The 21,573-nt window shown below is 37.7% G+C and overlaps 2 protein-coding genes across 8 annotated transcripts in view; one reads left to right on the top strand and one right to left on the bottom strand.

The window, feature by feature from the left end:
* Positions 1-2,501: 2,501 nt before the first annotated feature.
* Positions 2,502-21,573, bottom strand: part of LOC113065442 (kinesin-like protein KIF1B) — a 36,929-nt gene continuing 17,857 nt past the window's right edge. Inside the window, exons 3-20 of one of the 6 annotated variants that reach the window (XM_026236679.1) lie at positions 17,105-17,181; positions 16,734-16,913; positions 16,444-16,509; positions 15,930-16,108; positions 14,834-14,945; positions 14,113-14,190; positions 13,764-13,829; positions 13,634-13,651; positions 13,363-13,438; positions 12,890-12,968; positions 9,966-10,108; positions 9,510-9,551; positions 6,623-6,756; positions 4,893-4,972; positions 4,538-4,613; positions 3,333-3,412; positions 2,813-2,919; positions 2,502-2,638 (exon numbers count right to left, since the gene is read on the bottom strand). In XM_026236679.1, coding sequence (XP_026092464.1) covers positions 2,613-2,638; positions 2,813-2,919; positions 3,333-3,412; positions 4,538-4,613; positions 4,893-4,972; positions 6,623-6,756; positions 9,510-9,551; positions 9,966-10,108; positions 12,890-12,968; positions 13,363-13,438; positions 13,634-13,651; positions 13,764-13,829; positions 14,113-14,190; positions 14,834-14,945; positions 15,930-16,108; positions 16,444-16,509; positions 16,734-16,913; positions 17,105-17,181 — 1,619 coding nt within the window. In that variant the 3' untranslated portion in view covers positions 2,502-2,612. Of the gene's footprint in view, positions 2,639-2,812; positions 2,920-3,332; positions 3,413-4,537; positions 4,614-4,892; positions 4,973-6,622; positions 6,835-9,509; positions 9,552-9,965; positions 10,109-12,889; positions 12,969-13,362; positions 13,439-13,633; positions 13,652-13,763; positions 13,830-14,112; positions 14,191-14,833; positions 14,946-15,929; positions 16,109-16,443; positions 16,510-16,733; positions 16,914-17,104; positions 17,182-21,573 lie in introns of all 6 variants that reach the window. The other 5 variants (XM_026236677.1, XM_026236681.1, XM_026236680.1 and 2 more) reach the window with 5 other exon arrangements.
* LOC113065444 (zinc finger BED domain-containing protein 1-like) lies at positions 19,792-21,085 on the top strand. 2 transcript variants are annotated; one of them, XM_026236683.1, is made up of 3 exons: positions 19,792-19,891; positions 19,936-20,393; positions 20,543-21,085. In XM_026236683.1, the coding sequence occupies exons 2-3, from the start codon at positions 19,950-19,952 to the stop codon at positions 20,942-20,944; spliced, it is 846 nt and encodes a 281-aa protein (XP_026092468.1). In that variant the 5' UTR covers positions 19,792-19,891; positions 19,936-19,949; the 3' UTR covers positions 20,945-21,085. The 2 variants fall into 2 exon arrangements, with proteins under 2 accessions (XP_026092468.1, XP_026092469.1); XM_026236684.1 differs by lacking the exon at positions 19,792-19,891 and having other exon boundaries at positions 19,956-20,120; positions 20,303-20,393.

Genomic DNA, 21,573 nt, shown 5'->3' with positions numbered 1-21,573 from the left:
TGAATGAGACCATCAAAGCTTGGAGAGCTTGTCATCCATTTAAGACCCCAGCATGGAATAGCCGTGTCATAGCATGCCAAAACTGTGCCTGGCCAGACACATGTGTAGAACTCAAGGCTACAGGTGTCAATGAGAAACCACATTGTCACTAGCCTTCATCAACTACAGCAGAAATCTTGGGTTATGGCAACAATGCATTGGAAATAATCAGCAATTGCATTGAAAAAAACCAACAAAACTCAGATGAAACTAAATCTATTAGGGTAAATCAAATGCTGACTCAAGCTTGACTAGCTCATCAACACTGCTCAGCAACAAATACTAAATGAGGTACTAAGTACCCTGTAAATTAATGTTAAACAAGCTACATAAAAAAAAAACCATGCAAAAGCAGCATACAGAATAAACCAAAGAAAAGATCTCCATTTTAAATTAAAACCCCATGAAATATGGGTGACGGGCATAGTTTGATGTCAACTCTACGATGTAAAAGACCTCCAAATACGATGATTTTTGCAAATGTAAGTAAATTTAAATAAATATTTGCAAAAGACCCATTATATATTGTGTGGAAATATATAAAAAATTAAGTGTCAAATTATGAAGACAGAATATTGTTTTGTGGCTCGCATATGATTGACTACTAAAGCAAAAAACTTTTATATCCTATAAAATATGATATACATTTTACTTTATTATATAAATTAAGTTGATGGTGGATCTTTTTTGTCTACTCCTAAAATATTAAGTAAAAACATCTAAACCCGAAGAGTTTAATTTTAATTTAACCTTTAAGTTAAATGACAGCCCTAAAACATACAATTGTCAAATCATTTATTTTCTCTCAAAAAAGCTCCCATGTTGATTTCATGGAGTCTTTAACTGGTACATGGCAAACCAATGCCTTACACAACAATGGATTTGATAAAAACACAGATTACTAATTTTAAGCCGAATTGGTATTTTTCTGCTAATGCTGTTTTTGCAGTAACATCTCAAATCTATGAGAGAGAAGTTAAATTTTGAATACGAAATTCTCGCTGTATCAAACTGAATATGTATATCAGTCCATATCAGCCATCTGCTATCTCAATCCAGACAGAGTGGATTCAGTTACCATGCAAAGAGGTTCAGCCATGCACTGGAGAAGTGTTTCTCTCACACACATACACACACACAAAAGTCTCAAGTTGTCAGAGCTAAGAGTGCAGAATTAGTGCTGGTTGGACTTCAGCAGAGCAAGTAGAAAACTGGGAGCCCGTTTGACTCAGTTCATCAAATGGCACATCTCTCCCTCACTCTAAAGAAAGTTGCTAACAAAATTTGGAAGGACAATTAAGGTCTAATTGAAATGAAAGTACAGGTCCTCTGGATAAACAACAGAAAAAACAAGAATTATCAAAAAGATTCAGTCTTACCAGTCTCTGTTGCTCAAGCAGCTGTCCGCTTCTTCCTTCTCTTTTTTGTACAGGATCTCCATTTCTGTAAGCCTGATATAATACAGTGCGAGACCACTGCATCAAAAAGCTGCTCTTTCGTACAACTCACTGCATTTCTTTTCCGCAACATAATCCTAAAAATCCTTCTTACAATAATCCAATTCATATGTGCTCACATTCCATACCAAGAGCTTAAACGTCACAAAAAGTAGATTTTGTCTTTCTGGGTGGCCCCAGCTTTGGTTGGCTATCCAACCTAAACTATGTATTAAACAGAATCCACAGTTTCTTTGAAAGAGTTTTGCGAGCTCTATCATCGGTATATATAGTATCAGTCCATTCCAGAAAAGAATTGGACTCATCCTTAATTAAAAAAAAAATTAGTATATACAGTAAGGGCCATCTACAAGAAGGACCAGAACTGTTCAAATGCATGTGTTAAACCCGAAAACAAGTTGTAAACATTTAACTATTACTTACTTGCCGAGGGATGGAGTCAAAACCATATAATTTTAGTAGTGAACCTGGAGTTGTCGTTTAACAAAATCTGATGATTATTAGGACTTTCGTACCTCTTCTCCATCTCTTGCTTCATGTCGATGCCCTGTTTCTCCAGAAGTTCTCTTTGGGGCGAAGGTCCAGTCCCACTGGTTCTATGGGGGTCTCTGCTGTTGGTGTCTTCTCACGCCAGCGCGAGCCTGCTCGGGGGTGGTTAAACCGGAACACGTGGTTCTTTCCCATGATAAGGCGGTTACCCTGAGGAATCAACAGGTTTGTACACACTGGAACGATATAATGGCTTATAAGTTGATGTCAGCCTCTTTCAGTTCTTTTAGGTGTACGCAGTCCAATATCCTGCCTGATTTCTTGCCATTTGTTAACACATTAATGCATAATCGTAATCATAAACACACTGGTCTGTAGCACAAATAGTTATTTACCTACAGGGGCTAATGAGGCACATTTACAGGAAATAGCTTACTTTCCCATTGAAAATTAAAGTGAATAGTTCCCAGATTAAAATGGTTATTTATTTTCCCTAAAAATCAATGACATTAAACCAGAGCTTAAAACCTGTAGAAGTAAAATGTGCAGGCAGATGTCAGTGAGTCACCTGAGCGCAGCTGGACTGCAGAATTCACACGTTTTCCATTCACGTACGTTTCAGATCCCTCACATGGCTCCAACATGGACAATCACTGTAGAGACAAAAGACAATTTACTACCTCCAGCTGAAAGTAAAAGCGTAAAGAACAAAGAAATAATCTTTGACGGAAAAGTTCATTCATTGGCACTGATTTATAAGCGTTTAACTGCTGATGTGTGAACTGAACACAGTTAAATGGATCTAAAAGATGTAAGCGAGCTCTAACCATTTCCATTGGCATTCCTCTCACTGCGGAAGATACAGTGCTCCTCTCTGATGTGCGCTCCACTTAGAACGATATCCTGTCTTCTTTCTGCATCTGCCTGACCCACCCTGTCAGAACAAACACATTTCTTTTAATTAACACAGAGATATTCTGTCATCAACATTACAGAAACATAACCAAGCATAACGCAAACAAGTTTTTCATTAAACTGCTACATGATGTGAAAATTACAGCCAACCAAAACATATTTCATGTTTAATGAACATTATGAGGAGCAGGATTTTGGAACAATGAAAATTTGTATGTAAGTTGAATATTTCCCATAATAATAAGTTTGTTTTAATTGGAGAAGATGACAAATTCAAGACAGAAACATTCCTAACATTCCTACATCAAAGCACTAAACAACATCAATGTCCTTTGTAGGACCCTTGACTTGTTGGACATGTAGCAATCATAAGATGCCTCAATGCAACATCCAGACAAGAGATTTCTGACAGTTCTGGAAGTGATTTCAAACCTTGTTATTCCATCTTTGATATAATAAAGCAGACATTCTGACATCAAAGGATCCTCATTCAGGTTCACCAGGTGAGGGGTCTGTAGGGAAACATGGTCAACGGTAATGTTAGACAAGTCAGACAGAAGTGACTAATGTCACTACAGTGACAGTTGAATCCGTGAGCCAATTAAAAAGTGAAATAATGAGACTAAATGCCATTCCAATGATTTATAATGACTCACAGCAAGCCATTAAATGTGGCTTCTTCAATGGCTGATAATGCACTACATTAGCCTCTATCAACTAAATAACTAAAAACTACTGCACGTCATAATCTACTACTATACCACCAACCTTTTTGGGTGAAAACACCCCATTAAAATCAGTATAGAGTTCACAGGGCCTTTCAACGTAAAGCTATTGATAGTCAAAATGATAAGAGATGTCAGAGAAAAACAGGAGAGAAACTGAATGAAGACATGAATAAGTAGGCAAATAAAAACTATTAAATGACAGGAAGGAGAGGCCTTGTTTTCGAGGCAGGCTAACAGTGTTCATGTGTTTCAGGGCAGCACACTAAAAAGACATCATTAAATTATAGTAAAAGTACTTTCTGACACACAATGGACTATGTTTTGCAAGCAACAACATCAGTCCCTGATGTTTCCAGCAACTCTGTAATTATGAATATATGTATAATTCCAAAAGGCGAAAACTTAATGTCCTATTTATTAAAAGAACTGAGTTATTAGACAGTCACTCGTTTTTTAACCTGTTGCAGTTCGATACAGGACACACTACAGCACACTGACGGTGATGTATATTAATCTGTACATAAAACTAAAAGTGATGTGTGAAAATAGTATCTAATCAGTATTACAAAAAACAATTATTGCTACATTAACTATTTTTATTTCTTTTTAAAATTCAATTTTGGTACGAATATAAAACATTTAAATGGGACAAATAGAGGGGGGAAAAAAACTTGAATTCTACAAACCTGATTAGAAGAATAAACACTAAAGTCCTCAATAGACAGTGACGTTGGTCTATCAGGACCAAACTAATAGGATTCCATTGCAAGAGGCAAGCAAAACAAAAGATGAAAGAAAAAAAGGAATGGAAGAATAATGATGGATGAATGAAATATGAAGGCATGAGAAGGAGGTGACTGGTGCAGACAGTAATGGTGATTAAAGAAGAGGAGTTTACATGTGTTGTACCTTTTTAGGAGAGAAGACACCCAGGGTCCCCCCGTCCTCCCGTATGGCCACTCCCATCTCTGCCAGCAGCGCCTCTCTGAGAGGAGAGAAGGGGATCATCAGGCTTAAGCTGAATGACAGTACATTCAACACCTTTTTCTGAACAGGACATCTGGAGAATATTTCTTGGATATCTGAATGTGCATGTTAGTGTTGAGGTCAGTGTGTTATGTGTGATTTGACAGCTGCTTCAGTCTGGTACAGACTGGCACCAGCTGAGCATGCAGGCACATAGCAGACACTCTTCATCCGCATTATGGGTATGGGCACAGAAACAATAGGAAGAGAGCCAGATGGCACCTAAACCCTGACTGACCTCTCCATACGGATGGCCTCAGTCTTCCTCAGCTTCTCCTCCCAGGTCTCATTCAGCTCGGCTATGATCTTCTCCGATTCCTGCAGGATGGCAGACAAAGAGCATATTTCAAAGGATCATTTGGAAATAAATACTTTGAGGAGTAAAACAAGGCATAAAATGGCTAAATATTGCCGGCACGATAAAATATACATAGATAGACTATACAGATAATCTACACAAGCTTTCAAAAGTTTAGAATGTAGAAGATTTTTTATGTTTTTGAATGAAGTCTTTTATGCTCACCAAGGTTAATTTATTTGATCAAAAATACAGGGACAATATATATATATATATATATATATATATATATATATATATATATATATATATATATATATATATATATATATATATATTTTTTTTTTTTTTAAATATTGTTACAATTTTAAAGAACTTGTTTTGGTTTCAAGTCTGTGTGCAATGGGAAAACTGCCTGACGAAGGGTCAAGAGCAGTAAACAGTTAAATACTGGAAGCCCAACACTCATTTTCCTCTATTGTATCTGGCCCTTATTGTCCCTGGCCAGGAGGAAGACCAGAACCATCTGGCCTAAGGGACAGGAAGCTCCCCTAGATCCTTCCTAAAGGGTTAACACCCCTGCCATCTGTTGATGCAGAAAGTAACACTGTGGCTTCTTTAAACCTGTGAGCTGATCCAGGTAACTACAGAGGACTAGGAAAACTGAATTAGCATTACATCAGATCTGTATATACATATACATTACTAGTTTTGGGAATACAGGGAAATAGTATTATTCTTATTATTCTATAATTTAAATATATAATTCATTCCTGTGATGGTAAAGCAAACCTTTCGGCAGTCATTACTTCAGTTTTCAGTCTCACACGATCCTTCAGAAATCAGTGTAATATTTCACAATATTACTGTATTTACTTCTTACCAGTAAGAAACGGACTGTATGCAGGGCAATCACAGACGCACAGATGTGAATCACACAGGACTAACTGACTAACTTTGACCTGATTATGTTATTGATCGAAGTTGATGCTCTCACATTTTATTATACATCCATATTTTTGGCTGATACAAAAGAACAGGTCTATTTCGGTCTGATTTTCTGCCGAACAGCGTCAGAGCTTGACGTCACTGGTGTGATGAGCCACTTGCGGTAACCATGGAAACTAATGCCTGGAAGCTCTAGCCATGTATACTTTTTTTCTCTCTCTCTTTTCCTCTTTTACCATCTCACACATACATGGAGAATCTCAGTGAATGGCATCATTATTCTTTTATAATATACATATACTTAACTTAAAAATGTGAATATGTAATATGTATATAAATATTTAACTTTTTGAAATAAAACTTAGTATTAACAACCCAGAAATTTCACTGGTATCAACTAATGAAATTTAGTGATGGCAGTGTCACAATGTTCATGAGGGGTTCACAGACAGAATCTGAGAGCATAACAGACGAAGTCCTTGAAATATTCTCAAGTTGCCATGGTGATCCAGAGCAGAGTATACATATGTATGAGAACATGCAAATCATTAGGAGTAGAACATTTTGAATATAAAAGGTCAGCAGGTGCCTGAAGCACCTCCATTATCTACTTACACATTGTTGGCTAATTAGTTTGGATTAATTCAAGAGGAAACCTCTGTGACGCCAGGAAATGGTTTTTCATTTAAGCTCTTGACTTTGGAAAATGCTTGTCTGTGTACCTTCAGCCTCTCGATGGCCTCTTCTCCGCCCGGCGTGGACATGATGCGCTCCTGGATGCTTGAGACGGACTGGAGCCCTGCCTGGCTGCACAGAGAGCCTGAGGACGGAGAGGCTGTCAGGCAGCCCATGGGTGCTGTGGAGAAATGGCCAGGCTGTTGGTTCTCTGAGGCAAGCAAGTGTCTATGCTTATTGTTGTGTATATCTTTCAGGTCTGAGCCACAGAGAAGAGACAGGTGATGCAAGGGAGGAAGAAGCCAAAGTGGTGGAGACAGAAATGTGAGAGAGTACAGGAGACAGAGAGAAAGAAAAGGACAAAAAGAGGAGGAAAGACCAATGTAAGACACACAATTCACGTCAAAGGATTACAAGAAACAGCCAGTCAGAAACAGTTTTCACCTCGGGTCGTTCTATATAAAACAAATTTCTATCCCCTATACTTTAAAAATCCTATTCATAATCACCTTTGTTGTCCAGCAAGAACATGCTTTAAATAATGTTAAATTATAATCTTAAATTGAACTGTAGTTTGTCTTGTTCAATTGGCAATTGTTTAACCGTTTAAATCTTACTAAACATAGTAAATATACTAAATAACAAGACAAATACACAATTCAACATTCATTTTTGTCCTGTGATGCAGTTTCATGTTGATTTTGAATTCAAGATACATTCTTAATATATACAAATGTGTATATTATGTCAATTTGTCTTGTTTTAAGAATATTCATTTTAACTACAGTATACAGTATTTAGAAATGTTGTCCTTTTTAAAACACTATATATAATATTTAAATAAGTGGATAACATTTTGTAAAATTGTGCTTCTAAGGTTAATTTGCCTTGTTTTAAACAAATGTATCTTCTTAGGTCAATATAACTTGTCACAAGAATATTACATTTTAAGAATATGAAATATTTGCATCATTTTTAAGAATAATATTTTTACTCGAAAAGTACTTAAGAATAGGATTTTTGAAGTAGACACTTATTTTAAGCATTATTATACCAATAAATGGCATTTTATAAATATGCATCATATTGGATAAATTATGTAATATTCAACTACATATGACCTACGAACAATGCAGTGGATCTTACAAGCACTTTTAAATGCGATAAATTACTTCTTCTTGCGATGTGGTAAGTCGATTCGACTTGATTCTGACCTGGGTGAAAACTGACATCACTTCTCAGATGTGAAAGAAGAGATGTGGGATGGAGGGATTGCATAAAGGTCAGAAACCAGGAGAGGGAGGCTTGGGGGACTGGAAGAGCAGTATAATAACATGCTGCAGATACAAGCTATGAGACGTCTTTTCCACGCGGCACATCGCTCTTAAATCATGACGCTGTCAATGATTGGCTGCCACAAATCTCTTCAAAACATCTTTTTGGTACAGCTACGGTGACTAGGAGGGGCTTGTGCTTACGAAACCTCTCCCAGGGGGCTCTATTGCAGTTCAGTCGAGCTTTCTACTGCATATTCACTCTATTGAATTTTTCCCCCACTTCATTTATCTGAAGCAACTAGGCCAACATGGCGGCATAGCAGCACTGCATTACATTACTGTTCATGCGTTCAGATGACACGATTGAGCACACAGACCATGGCGATTTTAAAATGTTTGCTTTTCCAGCGCCATATTGCTGTAGCGGTAGAAAGCACAGTGTGCATTCATCTCTCTGCGCATATCAAGAACTCCCAGACAGATAGAAAACCCAATAACCGCCTGAGCTCTGATTCGGTTCTGTAGCTTTTAAAAAGGTACACCCAGCTCTTGTAAGAGAATACGAAGAACAGGGAAGGAAAAGGATTCAGATGCACTTGGACTAAAGCAGCTACCTATTCCTACACTACCAGTCCAACTGCTATTCTGCAAATGTAAGAAAACAAGAAAACATGCACCTTTTGCTCGATAGATCATTGTTTTAACATCGTTAATAGTGTGACCTGCAATGAACAGTTAAATGACACAATAAAACCTCACTAGGCAGAAAAAAAGAGAGGAATAACAGCTAAATGACAAGATATAATCAGATTAAAAAGACTGATATTAAAGGAATAGTACACCTAAAAATGATCATCATATATTGTTGTCATTCCAAACTTTCATGTATGGCTTATACGACTATATTTTAAGTCAGTAGCTTTGTGTAATAAACAAACCAAATGGAAAACCAAATGGAACAAGACAAAATCCATTTAAACTGAACATTCATCTTTCATTTCATAATTTACAATTAACAATGTATACGGTGTATGCATGTGTATATTATATAAAAATCTGCTTCTTAACCAAACATATTTTTTTGAAGTCCAAAACTGATTTTCTTCTTTTAACTGCAAATAACAGTTTGTCCATTTGGTTTGATCATTACACAAAGCTACTTACTGAAAATAAGTCGTATGGGTCATACGGACAACTTTTATGATACATATTATACTGTATTTTGGAATTTTAAAAGTATAAAAGTATAAATTCCTTGTATGGAATTGAAATAGGAAATTCTTGTGAAAGATTTCATGATAAAGAAATGTTTGTTTCGGGGTGAACTATCCCTTTAAGTGCGACCAGATGCAGTCTATCAGATCTGTCATGCTGTGGGGTGGGGTTGGGCTTAGGCTTATTTGGAGAAAAGCCTGCCATTAAGACTGCACCATGCCAGACGGTCAATCAAATTAGGGTAAGAGCAAGCATAGAGTCCGCCAGTAGCAATCTAACCCATCCAATCCATCTCATATTTATCTGTTGTATGCCTGGGATTCCTTGCAGTAAAAAAAGAGGCATGCAAAGCTGACACGTTTGTATTCCAGAAGCGATGAGAAGGGTACTGGTAACAAAAGAGGAGAGCGAGAAGATACGGCCTCGTCAAGCGTATACACACATTTGATTCCACTTCCAAGGTAATCATCCCCCATTGGCTTGACTGAAGGGAAGCAGGAAGAACAGGAGAAGGTTGAGAGGTCAGAGTCGAGAGCACTAGTAGAGGAATGACGGACTGAGGCAGTTAGATTTGACTAGACAAAACACTGAGGACAAACATGAGATGGAAACACTTAAACATGTCCAGCTGGTAAAACTGGACATTTTGTAATCAGATTGGCATTTTGGAAAACAATATTGTAGTTTCTAACCATCACATCCCTAATCTCCATCGCATGTTGATGAAACAGTTCAATGAAGATGTAAAAGGAACAAGATGACGACAATGTAGCCTGGGCGAGACTGCAGCATCAGAGCTGAAGAATTTGCCACTTGTGAGCACCGTAAGTGACCTCTTAAATGCCTGGCAATTGGCATGTGTAGAAGAAGCCATTGGGGGCACTGTGCCTCGACTTACTGTCCAGAATGTCCCCAAGGCCCTGGGCACGGAGCAGCTCCTTTAGACGCGTCACCTCGTCCTTCAGCTCCCGCACCAATCTGTTGTTGGGGTCCTCGTTGATGACAGCATTGCACTTGATTTGCTTGGCTCTGTCTGCATATCTGTAAATGAGCAAACAATGACAATGATCCAAATAGCCACTGATATCACAAGAGTAACCTTATCTCAATCAAGACCATCTAAGGCCCCGTCCACACGGAGACGCGTTTCTGTGAATACGCAAAAAATTTTTATCGGATAGGCGTTTCGTCCACAAGGATCCGTCGTTTTCATAAGGTGAAACCGCTATTTTTTGAAACCGGGTCCCAGAGTGGATAAATTTGAAAACGCCATCTTTGCTTTTTCGTCTGGACTGCTAATCCGTATATTTTCTGAAACGATGACGTCATCAGCCCACGTCTCCCCCCTAGTCAGACACCTCTACGTCACGTAACATTAACAAAAACATGAACAAACACTGAACGATTGTCTTTTTATTAACCAACATTAACACAGATTAGGGATGTCAAATTTCGATTATTTCCATGATCGATCGTCGTTTAAATTAACGATCAATTAATCGATTAATCGTTAACCATAATACTGCAAAATGCGTCTATTGCAGGCACGCAGTCAGCGGTATGACAGGATGTGCAAAAGCCACACACACACACAAAACGCTTTCTCACTTGAATTAAAGAGGTTTTAGTCTGAATAAAATGCTAGTAGCAGGATTATAAAATGAATAGATGCGATTATGATCATTTGATAAAATGAAGAGAGCGCGCCATACTTTTGAGGTCATTTTATTTTGTTGACAGTTTCCAATCCCGCACGGAGAACGCTGAACGCGCATCTTTAAATGGTTTTGTGGTGCTCGTTGTTGTATTTTAAAGCACAATTGCAATGTTTTCAACTGACATTATTGTATAAAATTATCCGAAATGTGGAGCGCGTGTGACTGCGCTGCACATTAAGTGAACTACATCGGCGCTGCTGCACCAAAATACAGTTGCTCACATTAATTTGATCCTGCTGGATTCTGTCCTAGAAAATGTCAGATTTTTAAAAATCCGGCATACAGCGCATTAGATCGTGACAGTGCATGCGTGCAGACGAGGATGAGCGAGCGGGGCTTTGGCTAGATTTATTTGGAGGTTATTGCTCATGTCTCATTCGGCACAAATCGAAATGTTTCCATATTCGCAATGTATTTGAATGTTAAACTATTATTTATAATGTAAACTAGGCTTGTACTTAACACGCATTCGCATATAGACGGAAAAGATGATCCTCTTCATATGAGCAAAAACATCCTTGGCATAACAGCAGAGTGGACCGGTATACTACGGTCTATTTAAACTGACCAGTGTAACCTTTTAATGTTTAGTTGACATTTTATTTTGATAATGAACAGACTGCGATGTAAGTTTGAATCGCTAGAATATAGGTACGTGTGCAGCAGGCTCCGGTGCGATCGAAACAGCTGAGACATTAAATTTTTTTTATATATTTTCCGCAAAAGTGTTTACTTTCATTTGTGCACACTCACAATAAAAACAGAAGATTTGTGCTCTTGTAAAATAAAGCAAACAAACAGAATGCGTTGTCATCCTTTTTTTTTTTTTTTTGTGAACTTATGGAGCGCCCACACTTCTGTTTTAAATCCGTTAATCTTAATTAGCCTATTTAAGTCGGATATATTTCGCATAGCCTAAAAAAACAAACAAAAAAAAAACATGAAAACAAATTGTTATTTTTATGTTGGGCCTATTACTTAGTAGGCTATACATTTTCCTTAAAGCATCCCATTTTGTCCCAGGGCTTAGAACCTGTGCCCTAGTCAGGTCCATGCAGAAACTTGTGAACGATGCTCGGCGTCACCGTTTAGTGACAGCAGTGAATGCTCCAGGAATGTGTCGGTCACAGCGCCTATTAATCGCTGTTTTGAATCCAGCAATTATTTATTTAGAAATTATAAGATCTGATTATGACAAGTGTGGTATAAAAGCTTTGTTTATTAGAGGAATAATAGGTTAACTGGAAAATGTTAGATCGCGACCATGCTTTTGGACCCCATAGTCTTCATTTACGCGGCTTTGTTCTGGTTTGCCGGTTGGTCACGAATTTCCACAAATTCAGTATATTTAGGCATCGTTTCTTTTCCTAAATCTTCATAGTCTAACCCTCTAATTTCCCAGGTTTATTTTATTATCTTTCGCTTTTAATAACTGTTTTCGCATCTCTTACTGTGGTAAACATGGGAAGGGAAATTAAAGATTTCATGAATTAAGAATTCGTTCGATTTATTAATTTGTTCCCTTTTGATTAATAACTACATTTCTATTGCATTTAATGTTGAAGAACTTTTATGTTGTTTCTATTTTAATGTACTTTAAAGTTTAAATCACATTAAAAGCTTAATGTGTACATTGTGAATGAATTATGATGCTTTTATATATCGTCACCGTCACTCACAGCCGCTCGCACGTGTTGAGTGCCCATGAGCCGCACACAGCCCAACATTGAATCGGTTAACCGACCATCGATAGCCTTAATCGATTGCATCTCTTATCGACAATTAATCGATCATCGATTAATCGTTGACATCCCTAACACAGATGAATAAATGTATTGTTCCATGTTCGTTTGTGTACCACGCGCAGAGCATAGTCCAAGTCTTCTTCTCTGTTTTTAGTGTATCTCCGTGGTAGAATTACAGCACCACATACTGGTCTGGCATGTATACTACATCATTTTGCGGTTTCGTGTGGATGCGTATATTTCTTGAGACGAGGAAAAAAAAGATCGGATTGGGGTAAGCTCAGTCTCCGTGTGGATGGGGCCTAAGAATTGAAGTCACGCTGCTTAATGGGAAGTGCGAGTAGGATGTGAATTCTTACCTGAGTGTGCTGAGAGTTTCATCATAGTTAATGTCAGCAGGACTCAGGGCAGCCACCATAGCTGTCCTTGAGTTCCCTCCTGGTGAACAAGCACAATTATGCAAACAATTAGAAACACTAAGTAATGGAGTATTGATCTAAGAAAGGCCAATGAGTTTAAAGGATGCACATTAAAAAAAAAAAAAAAAAAAAAAAAAAAACACACACACACACAAGTGTTCTGTTCAGTTATTCGAATTGATTTTAAATGGTAAATCTCAGCAATATTTTCATTAAACATATTTAAAATATTTTAGTTTTAAATAATGAAGTGGGTGAAATAAAAAGAATCCAACATATTACAAAGAAAATTGTTGGATTATTTTGTAATACAGTCTATTTTTAAATGCTGGTTTATAGTATCCATAGTAGATAAGTAGATCAAATATACATGCATAGCAGATAAAATCATTTATAATCATTATGGATCATACCTAAATTCTCTCTGAGCAGCCATGTCAACACGGAGTCTCGGTAAGGAATGAAATCGGTCTTCTTTTTCTTCTTGCTCTGTTTCAAAACAGCAGGTAAACATGTTGGAATGAAGCATGTAAATACAGCTACTGCTGTAATAATGAAGGGGGTTCAGGAAATGACTACGTATGAGACATCAACACTGGAATAAGACAGGTTACATGGATAAAGGTTGACAGGTTTAGATGGAGACCGTTCAGTGGTTAATGACCATACACCGGGAAAGATTACCTTACTGGTACAGTTATCCTGGATAAAGAAGCATTGCCAGGAGAGAGACAGACAGCACACAGAGTTATAGTACTGAAGACATGCAAGCAAACAGACAGAGAGAGACACAGGTATTATGAAGAACACTCACCACCTCAGCCAGCGCTGAAATAACCTTTCCTAGTGTAGTTAGAGATTTATTGATGTTTGCTCCCTCCTAAAAAGCACAAACAGGTGGGGGGGGGGGGGGGGGGGGGGGGTTGAGTAATCAGATTTTTGATTACATCAAATTTAATACATTTCAACTTAATATATGTTTGTAGTAAAAACAACAGAACCTTAGAGGAATAAAAATAGCCGTGATGCATATTTTCGTTTCGAGTGTTTTATGTTCAGTAATGCATGTCAGAATATTTGCAGTATGTGCAGGAGAGTGCAGTCACTTTTACACACGGCAGGCGGTTTTGGACTTCTAAAGAGGCTGTAAAATGAGTCTGTACCTTCAGTCTGGTTCCTTTGGCCCCTGTTGAGTCAGCACGCTCACTTCCTGCCAGATCCACCAGGCTGATTTTGCTGACCTGAAACCAGACAGCAGAGACACTTTCAGACTGTGCTAAAATAAGACACAAAAGAAATCTCTTCAGTGAGGCATACTACGTACGTCGGAGTGTTTTTCTTCTCACATGTCTATTAGGAATACAATCATACACATATTTTTGATATAGTGACACCTAAATGAATTGTTCTGATGATTCAATCAAACTATTTAGAAAACACTTGTAAATCCTGTCACATTAATCATTTAACTAAATAGTTCATTATCCAATCAGTTTAGGGCACTTGTGAAATCACTGGTGCATTCATGCAATACTAATTGTGCTAACGGATGCTTGGGTCATCTTTTAATTTTATCGTGCTTGAGTTTGGGCTGCTGACAAACTGAATGAGTAATATTAGAGTGAGGGCTGAGGCGAGACCTGTGTAGTGAATCTAATGTAGTAGCTCTGTACAATACCCACTGTGTCCGTGGACCTCATAGAGTGGTCTTTGTGTCCGCAGCAATAACACAATGAGCCCCACAAACACAGGATGAGTGGGACGGGTCTCTTTCTCTCGGTTTTTCTTTCTACTTGCTACAGGATTTGCTGACTTTGGGTTGCAGGACGAATCGAAGCGCTGTTAAATGTCACAATGGCTGTGCATGGGTGTAAACTCTCTAACCTTCTCTGTGGACAGGTCCGTCTCGCTGTCATACTTCCTCTGCGTGAAAACAATAGTGAAGACTGCGTGAGAGCGGCTGCTCGTCTCATTCATGTTGGTGGCAGCAACAGTTCTGAGGATACAGAGAGCAAAATGCGTGTCAGAGGGGTCACAAACATATGATTATTTGAGTAAAGCAAATTTAGAATTAAATATAATGTAAATCAATGGATATTACATAATGTAATAGTCTTTACATACAATTGTACTGTACATTTCTTGACCTAATATTTAACATCTGTGTAAAGCTGAATACTATAAAACCCTAAATTCAGAGAAATTTTGTGAAGATTAAATAAAATAAATAAAAATATGCATAAAAAAAAATACAATGAAGACTGAAATTTAAAAGTAAATTTGAGGAAAAACGATAAAAATATGAAATTATGCATTAAACTAAAATACTGTTAACAGTTGAAATTCAGTTAAATCTTCCATTGTCCTCTCACATTTAAAGTACAATTGAATGATTATTTGAATGGCTTTTGCAATGTAAAAATCATAACAAAAAATGTATATAATAATACATTAATATAGTATTATATGCTATTTTACTGCAGTCATTTTCCGTTTATCCACCAATAATCTCTTTATTGGCCTGAAAAAGTTTGATAGGCTGCTTTGGAAGTTCATAGACGGTTCAAGATGCTTATCAACAGAGTGTGAGAGAATAATCCTGGAAAGCGCTCGTAAGTGCAGTACTAAGACATCAACACAGCTTATGTGCTGGATATGGCCCTGGGTGGGATGCTCTCGAGAGAAACAGGCTTTACACGTCACGTTCTCCACAAATAAACCCTGGGAATCAGCATGGGAGGATTAGAAGCTCGACTCCTTCCAAGAGTCGCATTCATACATGACTATCAGAGTATCACTGGATGAAACACAATAGCGCTTTTCCATTTCCCCCTTGACAAAAAGTCAAACCACTATCCTTCAGCACCGACATTCAAAGTGAAAAAGAAACTTAAATACTTGGTTTTGAAATGTCCTACATTGCCCTCAAAAAATGGAAAATACGTCATAACAGCTTACAAAAATTATTTCTCTCTCTCACCTGGCTTTGTTCCCAGCATCCATGAGGTCAGCTATGTCTGTGTAAGACATGACGGCCAGTTTCGAGAGGTCTTCAACATATGGCCCGAGTAGAGGATGTTCCCTGACACGCAGGTTCCCTTTATTTTTAGGGTTGAGCAGGTCTCTCACCCGCTCGCAGTATATCTCCATATAAGCCACCTACAATCAGAATATAAAAATCTAATTGAACTTGAGATGTATTTAACCTAAGAACATATAACCTGAAATTAAAGTGTATATATTTTATTAAATCTATTCCACATGTTAGCAAAAAATGTACAGCATATTTAATACCAGTCATTTTGTAACTGAACATGTTTCGCTCTCAATTACTGAACACATTTTAGTGGATTCTGAACAAACGGATCACCCCCCACCACTGCTGAGTTTTATGCTTTGAGGTAACACAACAAAAACAGCATTTCAATAGATGGGAAGTATGTGAAGTGAGTCACAGGAATGGACTGAGGAGTCACGATATGTCTGCTGCTCACCTCCACGGAGTACGAGATCTCCTCATTGCTATTGTCATTGATTTTCTCAAAGAGATCTTCACAGAGCTGGGAGGGGACAAAAAGAGCATGTTAGGTAAGAGAGAGGGAGAGCAATCGATACAGAGGACGAATAACTCTACCCCTGCCGGATGTGCTAGACGGAGCGCTAATGTCTTCTGGCAATGTCTGTTTAGAGATCAGAAACATCTCGGCCACTGCTGAGCTCTTCAGCATGTCCATTACTTTGGATACATTAAGGTGATCCTTAAGACGTGATATTACATACATACCAGAGGAATAATGCCTTCCTGTCCTTCCTCTTGTTTTCCCATCATGGTGTAGGACTTGCCAGCTCCGGTCTGGCCGTAGGCGAAAATACAGACATTATATCCCTCAAAAGCATGCTGCAACATTTCCTTCCCAATGTCATTGAACACAAGGCTCTGTGACGCAAAGCAAGGGTCGTCCGGCTAGCAGAGAAATGAAGAAAAGAGAACAAAACACATTAATACAGATTTCAGGGGGGTTTTGGGGGGATGATTAATTACAGCTGTAATTCTGACCACATGCACATTTCATTGTCCACTGTGCAAGCTCAGCAGAAAAAGTAAAAAGAGCAGGAAAAGGACAGAAGGAGAAAGAGAGAGAAAATGAGACTTACTGAGGTGTGAGACCAGTAGGAGTAGTCAAAGCTGAAAGATTTGGGTGGTTCCTTGGGGTTCTTTGGGTTCAAAATAGCTGCAAGAGACAGCGAGAATCAGTATGTTTTTCCCCCTAGTAACCGACCAATAAAAGTGCAAGGTGGCTGATAAACTTCTCATTTATTTAGACTGTTATGCTTATAAATGTATCATTTAAATAAAATAAAGAATTTTAATGATTGAAAATAATGAAACCGTATAAATTCAGCAAGTAAATTATTAAAACATAATGTGTCCTCAAAATTCCAGTTGTAACAGACTACACAATAAGAGCATTAACACCCTTAAATCCATTAATTATTATTATTTTAAATAAATCTGAAATAAAACAAAATGCAAATATAAGATGGAAAACTTGAATTGGAAATGTTGGCATGTAGCTAAAATTAAGTTTAAGTTGACATACAAAACTTACTAAAAATCTAACTGAAAAAAAAAGCAAAATAGAATAAAACAAATAACTAAAATTAATAAAATGTAAATGAAACCTGAAATTCTAACAATAAAAACCCATTTAAAATATTAATACACTTTATGATAGTATTAATACTGAATCCATCACTCATAGTGTTTTATGCAAAGTGAAATGCTCACCTGCACAAAATCATTATTAATGGCTCTAAACTATTACCAGATATCAACACACTATATAAATCAAACAACAGGGATTGAGTCAGCCTTCAAAACACCACAAATCACCACTGCAGCTAAACCAACATGTAAAAGATCCAACATTTCCATTCCTCTGACTGAATGAAATGAAAGAGTCAAATGTGCATAACTGCTCCACAATCACTGTAAAGCACTTGTTTGGGGGGTACTTTTGATTTCAACAATTGAGAGAGCAACAATTGTGCATGTGACCAACAATAATTCTTCCCATTTTTCCAAATGTAACCCTTCCTGTTTTCACTTACATATCTCACACATACTGTCCACCCCACTCTCGGCAGGTCGCTACATATCCCTGCAGTTAGGGCTGCACAATTAATCGAATTTCTAATCGCGATCACGATTACAGAAGCCACAATTACGTAATCGTCCAAAGCCGCGATTACACAAAAAAAAATATAAAAAAAATAATAATCTGCGCGCTTAAGAGGCGTGTTTAGATAATGTCAGGTTGTGAGTGGCGAATCACCACTTTTAATAATAGTCTGTAGGCGTGTCATTATCAACGACATTATCCACTGATACGTCTCATGTCATGTTAATTTCATCATGTCTGCTGATAGAGCAACATCCGATTCCGACAACGTGCAAAGTGCTCATCCACAACTAGAACCGAAAAGAAAAGCAACATCAGTGGTGTGGAATTATTTCGGATTCACCAGGGATGACGTCGATCAACGTGTTATACTGTGTAAATTGTGTCGATCAACTGTTTCTGCACCATCAAGCAACACCACAAATTTATACAACCATTTAAAATTCAACCACAGAGTGCAATACGAGGAGTGTCTCAGCGTAAAAAAAAAGCGCCAAGTGATGCGAGAACTGCAACACAGACACCCATCACGAAATCTTTCTTTAATGCTACTCCGTACCCGGCAGGTTCCCAAAAGCAGATCGAGATAACTGAAGCGATCGCGCATTTCATTGCAAAAGACATGGTGCCGATTAATACAGTTTGCAGCGCGGGGTTTAAAAAACTCATAAACACACTGGACAAGAGATACGTCATCCCCTCCCGCAATTATTTTTTTCAAGTTGCGCTGCCTTCGCTTTATTCAAAATGCCGGGAAAGCATTGAATCAGATCTGCAGAAAATTGAGTTCTATTCCACCACGACTGATTTATGGTCGAGTAGAACTATGGAACCATATATGAGCCTTACGGTTCATTACATTGATGACGAGTTTCAACTCAAAACCAGATGCTTGCAAACGTCCTATTTTCCGCAAGATCACACCGGGGATGCGATTGCTCAAGGATTGAAAGAGATGCTGGGTGCCTGGGATTTAAAGGAGGAGCAACAAGTCTGTGTCACAACAGACAACGCAGCAAATATAGTGAACGCTATTGCTATCAATAAGTGGAGCAGACTTCAGTGTTTTGGACACAGGCTGCACCTAGCAATTGGTGAGTAGTAGCCTGCTATTAATATTCATTTAGCTAAAAATGTACACATAATTCCATATTTATTTCATTGCAATATCATATGTACTTGGCTAATAATATGTAGACCAGGTTTTTTTTTTATTCATTCCTGGATTATAATGCATTCAGTGATTGAACAGTTTAGCATGTAACAACTTCAGTGTTTTATATATATTTATATATATATATATATGCTATTTTTATAGTTTACTTATCTATATTTATAACATTATATTAATACAGTATATATATATATATATATATATATATATATATATATATATATATATATATATATATATATATATATATATTGTATTAATATAATGTTATAAATATTATATAAGTGAACTATATAAACTGTAACTATAATGTGTTTACAACTATACTAATATAAATTGTACTGTTACTGTAATTTTGAAATTGTGTCCGTTTAATTGTAATTAAAATGTATAGCATTAGTAAACTGTTTGTGTGTGTGTGTGTGTGTGTGTGTGTGTGTGTGTGTGTGTGTGTGTGTGTTTAGAACATTCTTTGAAAGATAGAAGGATTGACCGTGCACTAAATGTCTGCAAAAAGGTGGTAGGGTGCTTCTCCTATAGCTGGAGACGAAGGAGGGAGTTGTCCGAGGCCCAGAAAGAGCTCAAGTTACCTCAACACAAGCTCAAGACTGAGTGTCCGACAAGATGGGGCTCAAAACAAGCAATGATCGCCAGGGTATTGGAACAACAGAGTGCCATTTCTTTTGTTCTCTCCGCGGACAGAAAAGCCAGACACCTTGTCCCCACATGGCAGGATGTAGAGGTCCTTGAGGCGGTCAACAACTCCCTTTCTCCACTTGCTGAATTCACGGATGCTCTTTCAGGAGAGCAATATGTAAGTGTGTCATATGTGAAGCCTGTTCTTCATTTGTTCAACAATAAAATCTTGGCAGAGAAAGAGGGAAAAACAGAACTGTCAAAATGCATCAAGAAAAAGATCCTGGACTACCTGAATAATAAGTATGATGATCCACTGACTCAAGATTTGCTTGACATGGCTTCTGCAATTGATCCCAGATTCAAGCTCAAGTACGTCAATGAGAACAGAGTTGAAGCTGTCAAGACTCGTTTGAGAGCTGAAATGGCATCAATATCTACTACAGTCAAGGTAATTATCATAGGTTGTGTGTGCCATGTATATTTTGTTTGGGCCATTCTCAGTATTAATTTAAAATTACTAAATAGTCCTTACTATACTAGTACATGACATTATATTTTATGAGTTAAACAAAATTTTTGCCTTTGTTTAATTAAAAGCCTCAACCATCGGTGACTGTTAGAGAGGATGCAGATGACCAAAATGCTCCAGCACTAAAGAAGACCAAAAAAACACTGGGCAGCTTCTTTAAAGTAGATGAGGACCAGAGGCCAGCATCGCCATCTCTCAATCTCCAAGACATGGCCATTACTGCAGAGCTACAGTCTTATTTTCTATCTGCTGCTGTTGATAGTGAAGAGGATCCTTTGGTCTGGTGGAAGGAACCTGCAAAACAATTCCCAGCACTATCCAAGTTGGCACAAAAGTATTTGTGCATTCCTGCCACAAGCTCTCCCTCGGAAAGAGTATTCAGCACTGGAGGAAACATTGTGAATTGTTTGCGTGCATCCCTAAAGCCTGAAAGTGTGGACAGGCTTGTGTTCCTAGCCAAAAATCTTTAAAAGTCTAACTTGATGTCGTTCATTCCTGAAACCTTGAAGTTTTTTTATGTCTTGTGTTCTAGGCCAAAATACTTCATATGGCAAACTAAGTTTTTTTCTTTCTACAGGTTATCTTGAGTTTTTCTATTGTTTTAATTTTAGTTTTAGTATAATACCATGCATACTATTGCATTTTTTTTATTTAAAGAAACCAAACCAATGTAGAAAAGCAATAAAAGTTTTTCAGGAAGAGTGTTTTCAGCTTGGTTTTTTTTATTTTTATATACAAATATGGCATGAAGTTGCTTTAAACATGGTATAAAGCTACTTAAAACATCAATCAATGTAAATTGTAATAATCGTAATTAATAATCGCAATTACAATTTCAAAGGAATAATCGACAATTATGATTTTTGTCATAATCGTGCAGCCCTACGCAGTCTTAATAAATAGGAATCTACAGGCTTGTCTGGTATTTGGCGTGTCCCAAACATTCAGCCCGACCCTCGTCTCACCACCACCACACAATCAGATTGATAAGCCTGGAAGTGAGCGGCCCAAAAGGCTTTGGGACCGCAGGAATCTACTGTCGAATATTTATAGGTATCAGAAAGCCAGCTGCTGCTGCAGTCCCCTCAAATGACTCGGA

This window comes from Carassius auratus, chromosome 48 (genome assembly GCF_003368295.1).
Source record: "Carassius auratus strain Wakin chromosome 48, ASM336829v1, whole genome shotgun sequence".
In the NCBI taxonomy this organism is placed as follows: Eukaryota; Metazoa; Chordata; class Actinopteri; order Cypriniformes; family Cyprinidae; genus Carassius; species Carassius auratus.
This window is presented reverse-complemented; position numbering and strand designations above follow the sequence as displayed.

What these genes read in the sequence shown, in the direction of transcription:
- LOC113065444 (XM_026236683.1), top strand. Translation starts at nt 19,950, where the DNA reads ATGATCGCCAGGGTATTGGAACAACAGAGTGCCATTTCTTTTGTTCTC. An exon ending in CAATATCTACTACAGTCAAG is followed by an intron (nt 20,394 to 20,542) that starts GTAATTATCATA and finishes TTTAATTAAAAG; the next exon opens with CCTCAACCATCGGTGACTGT.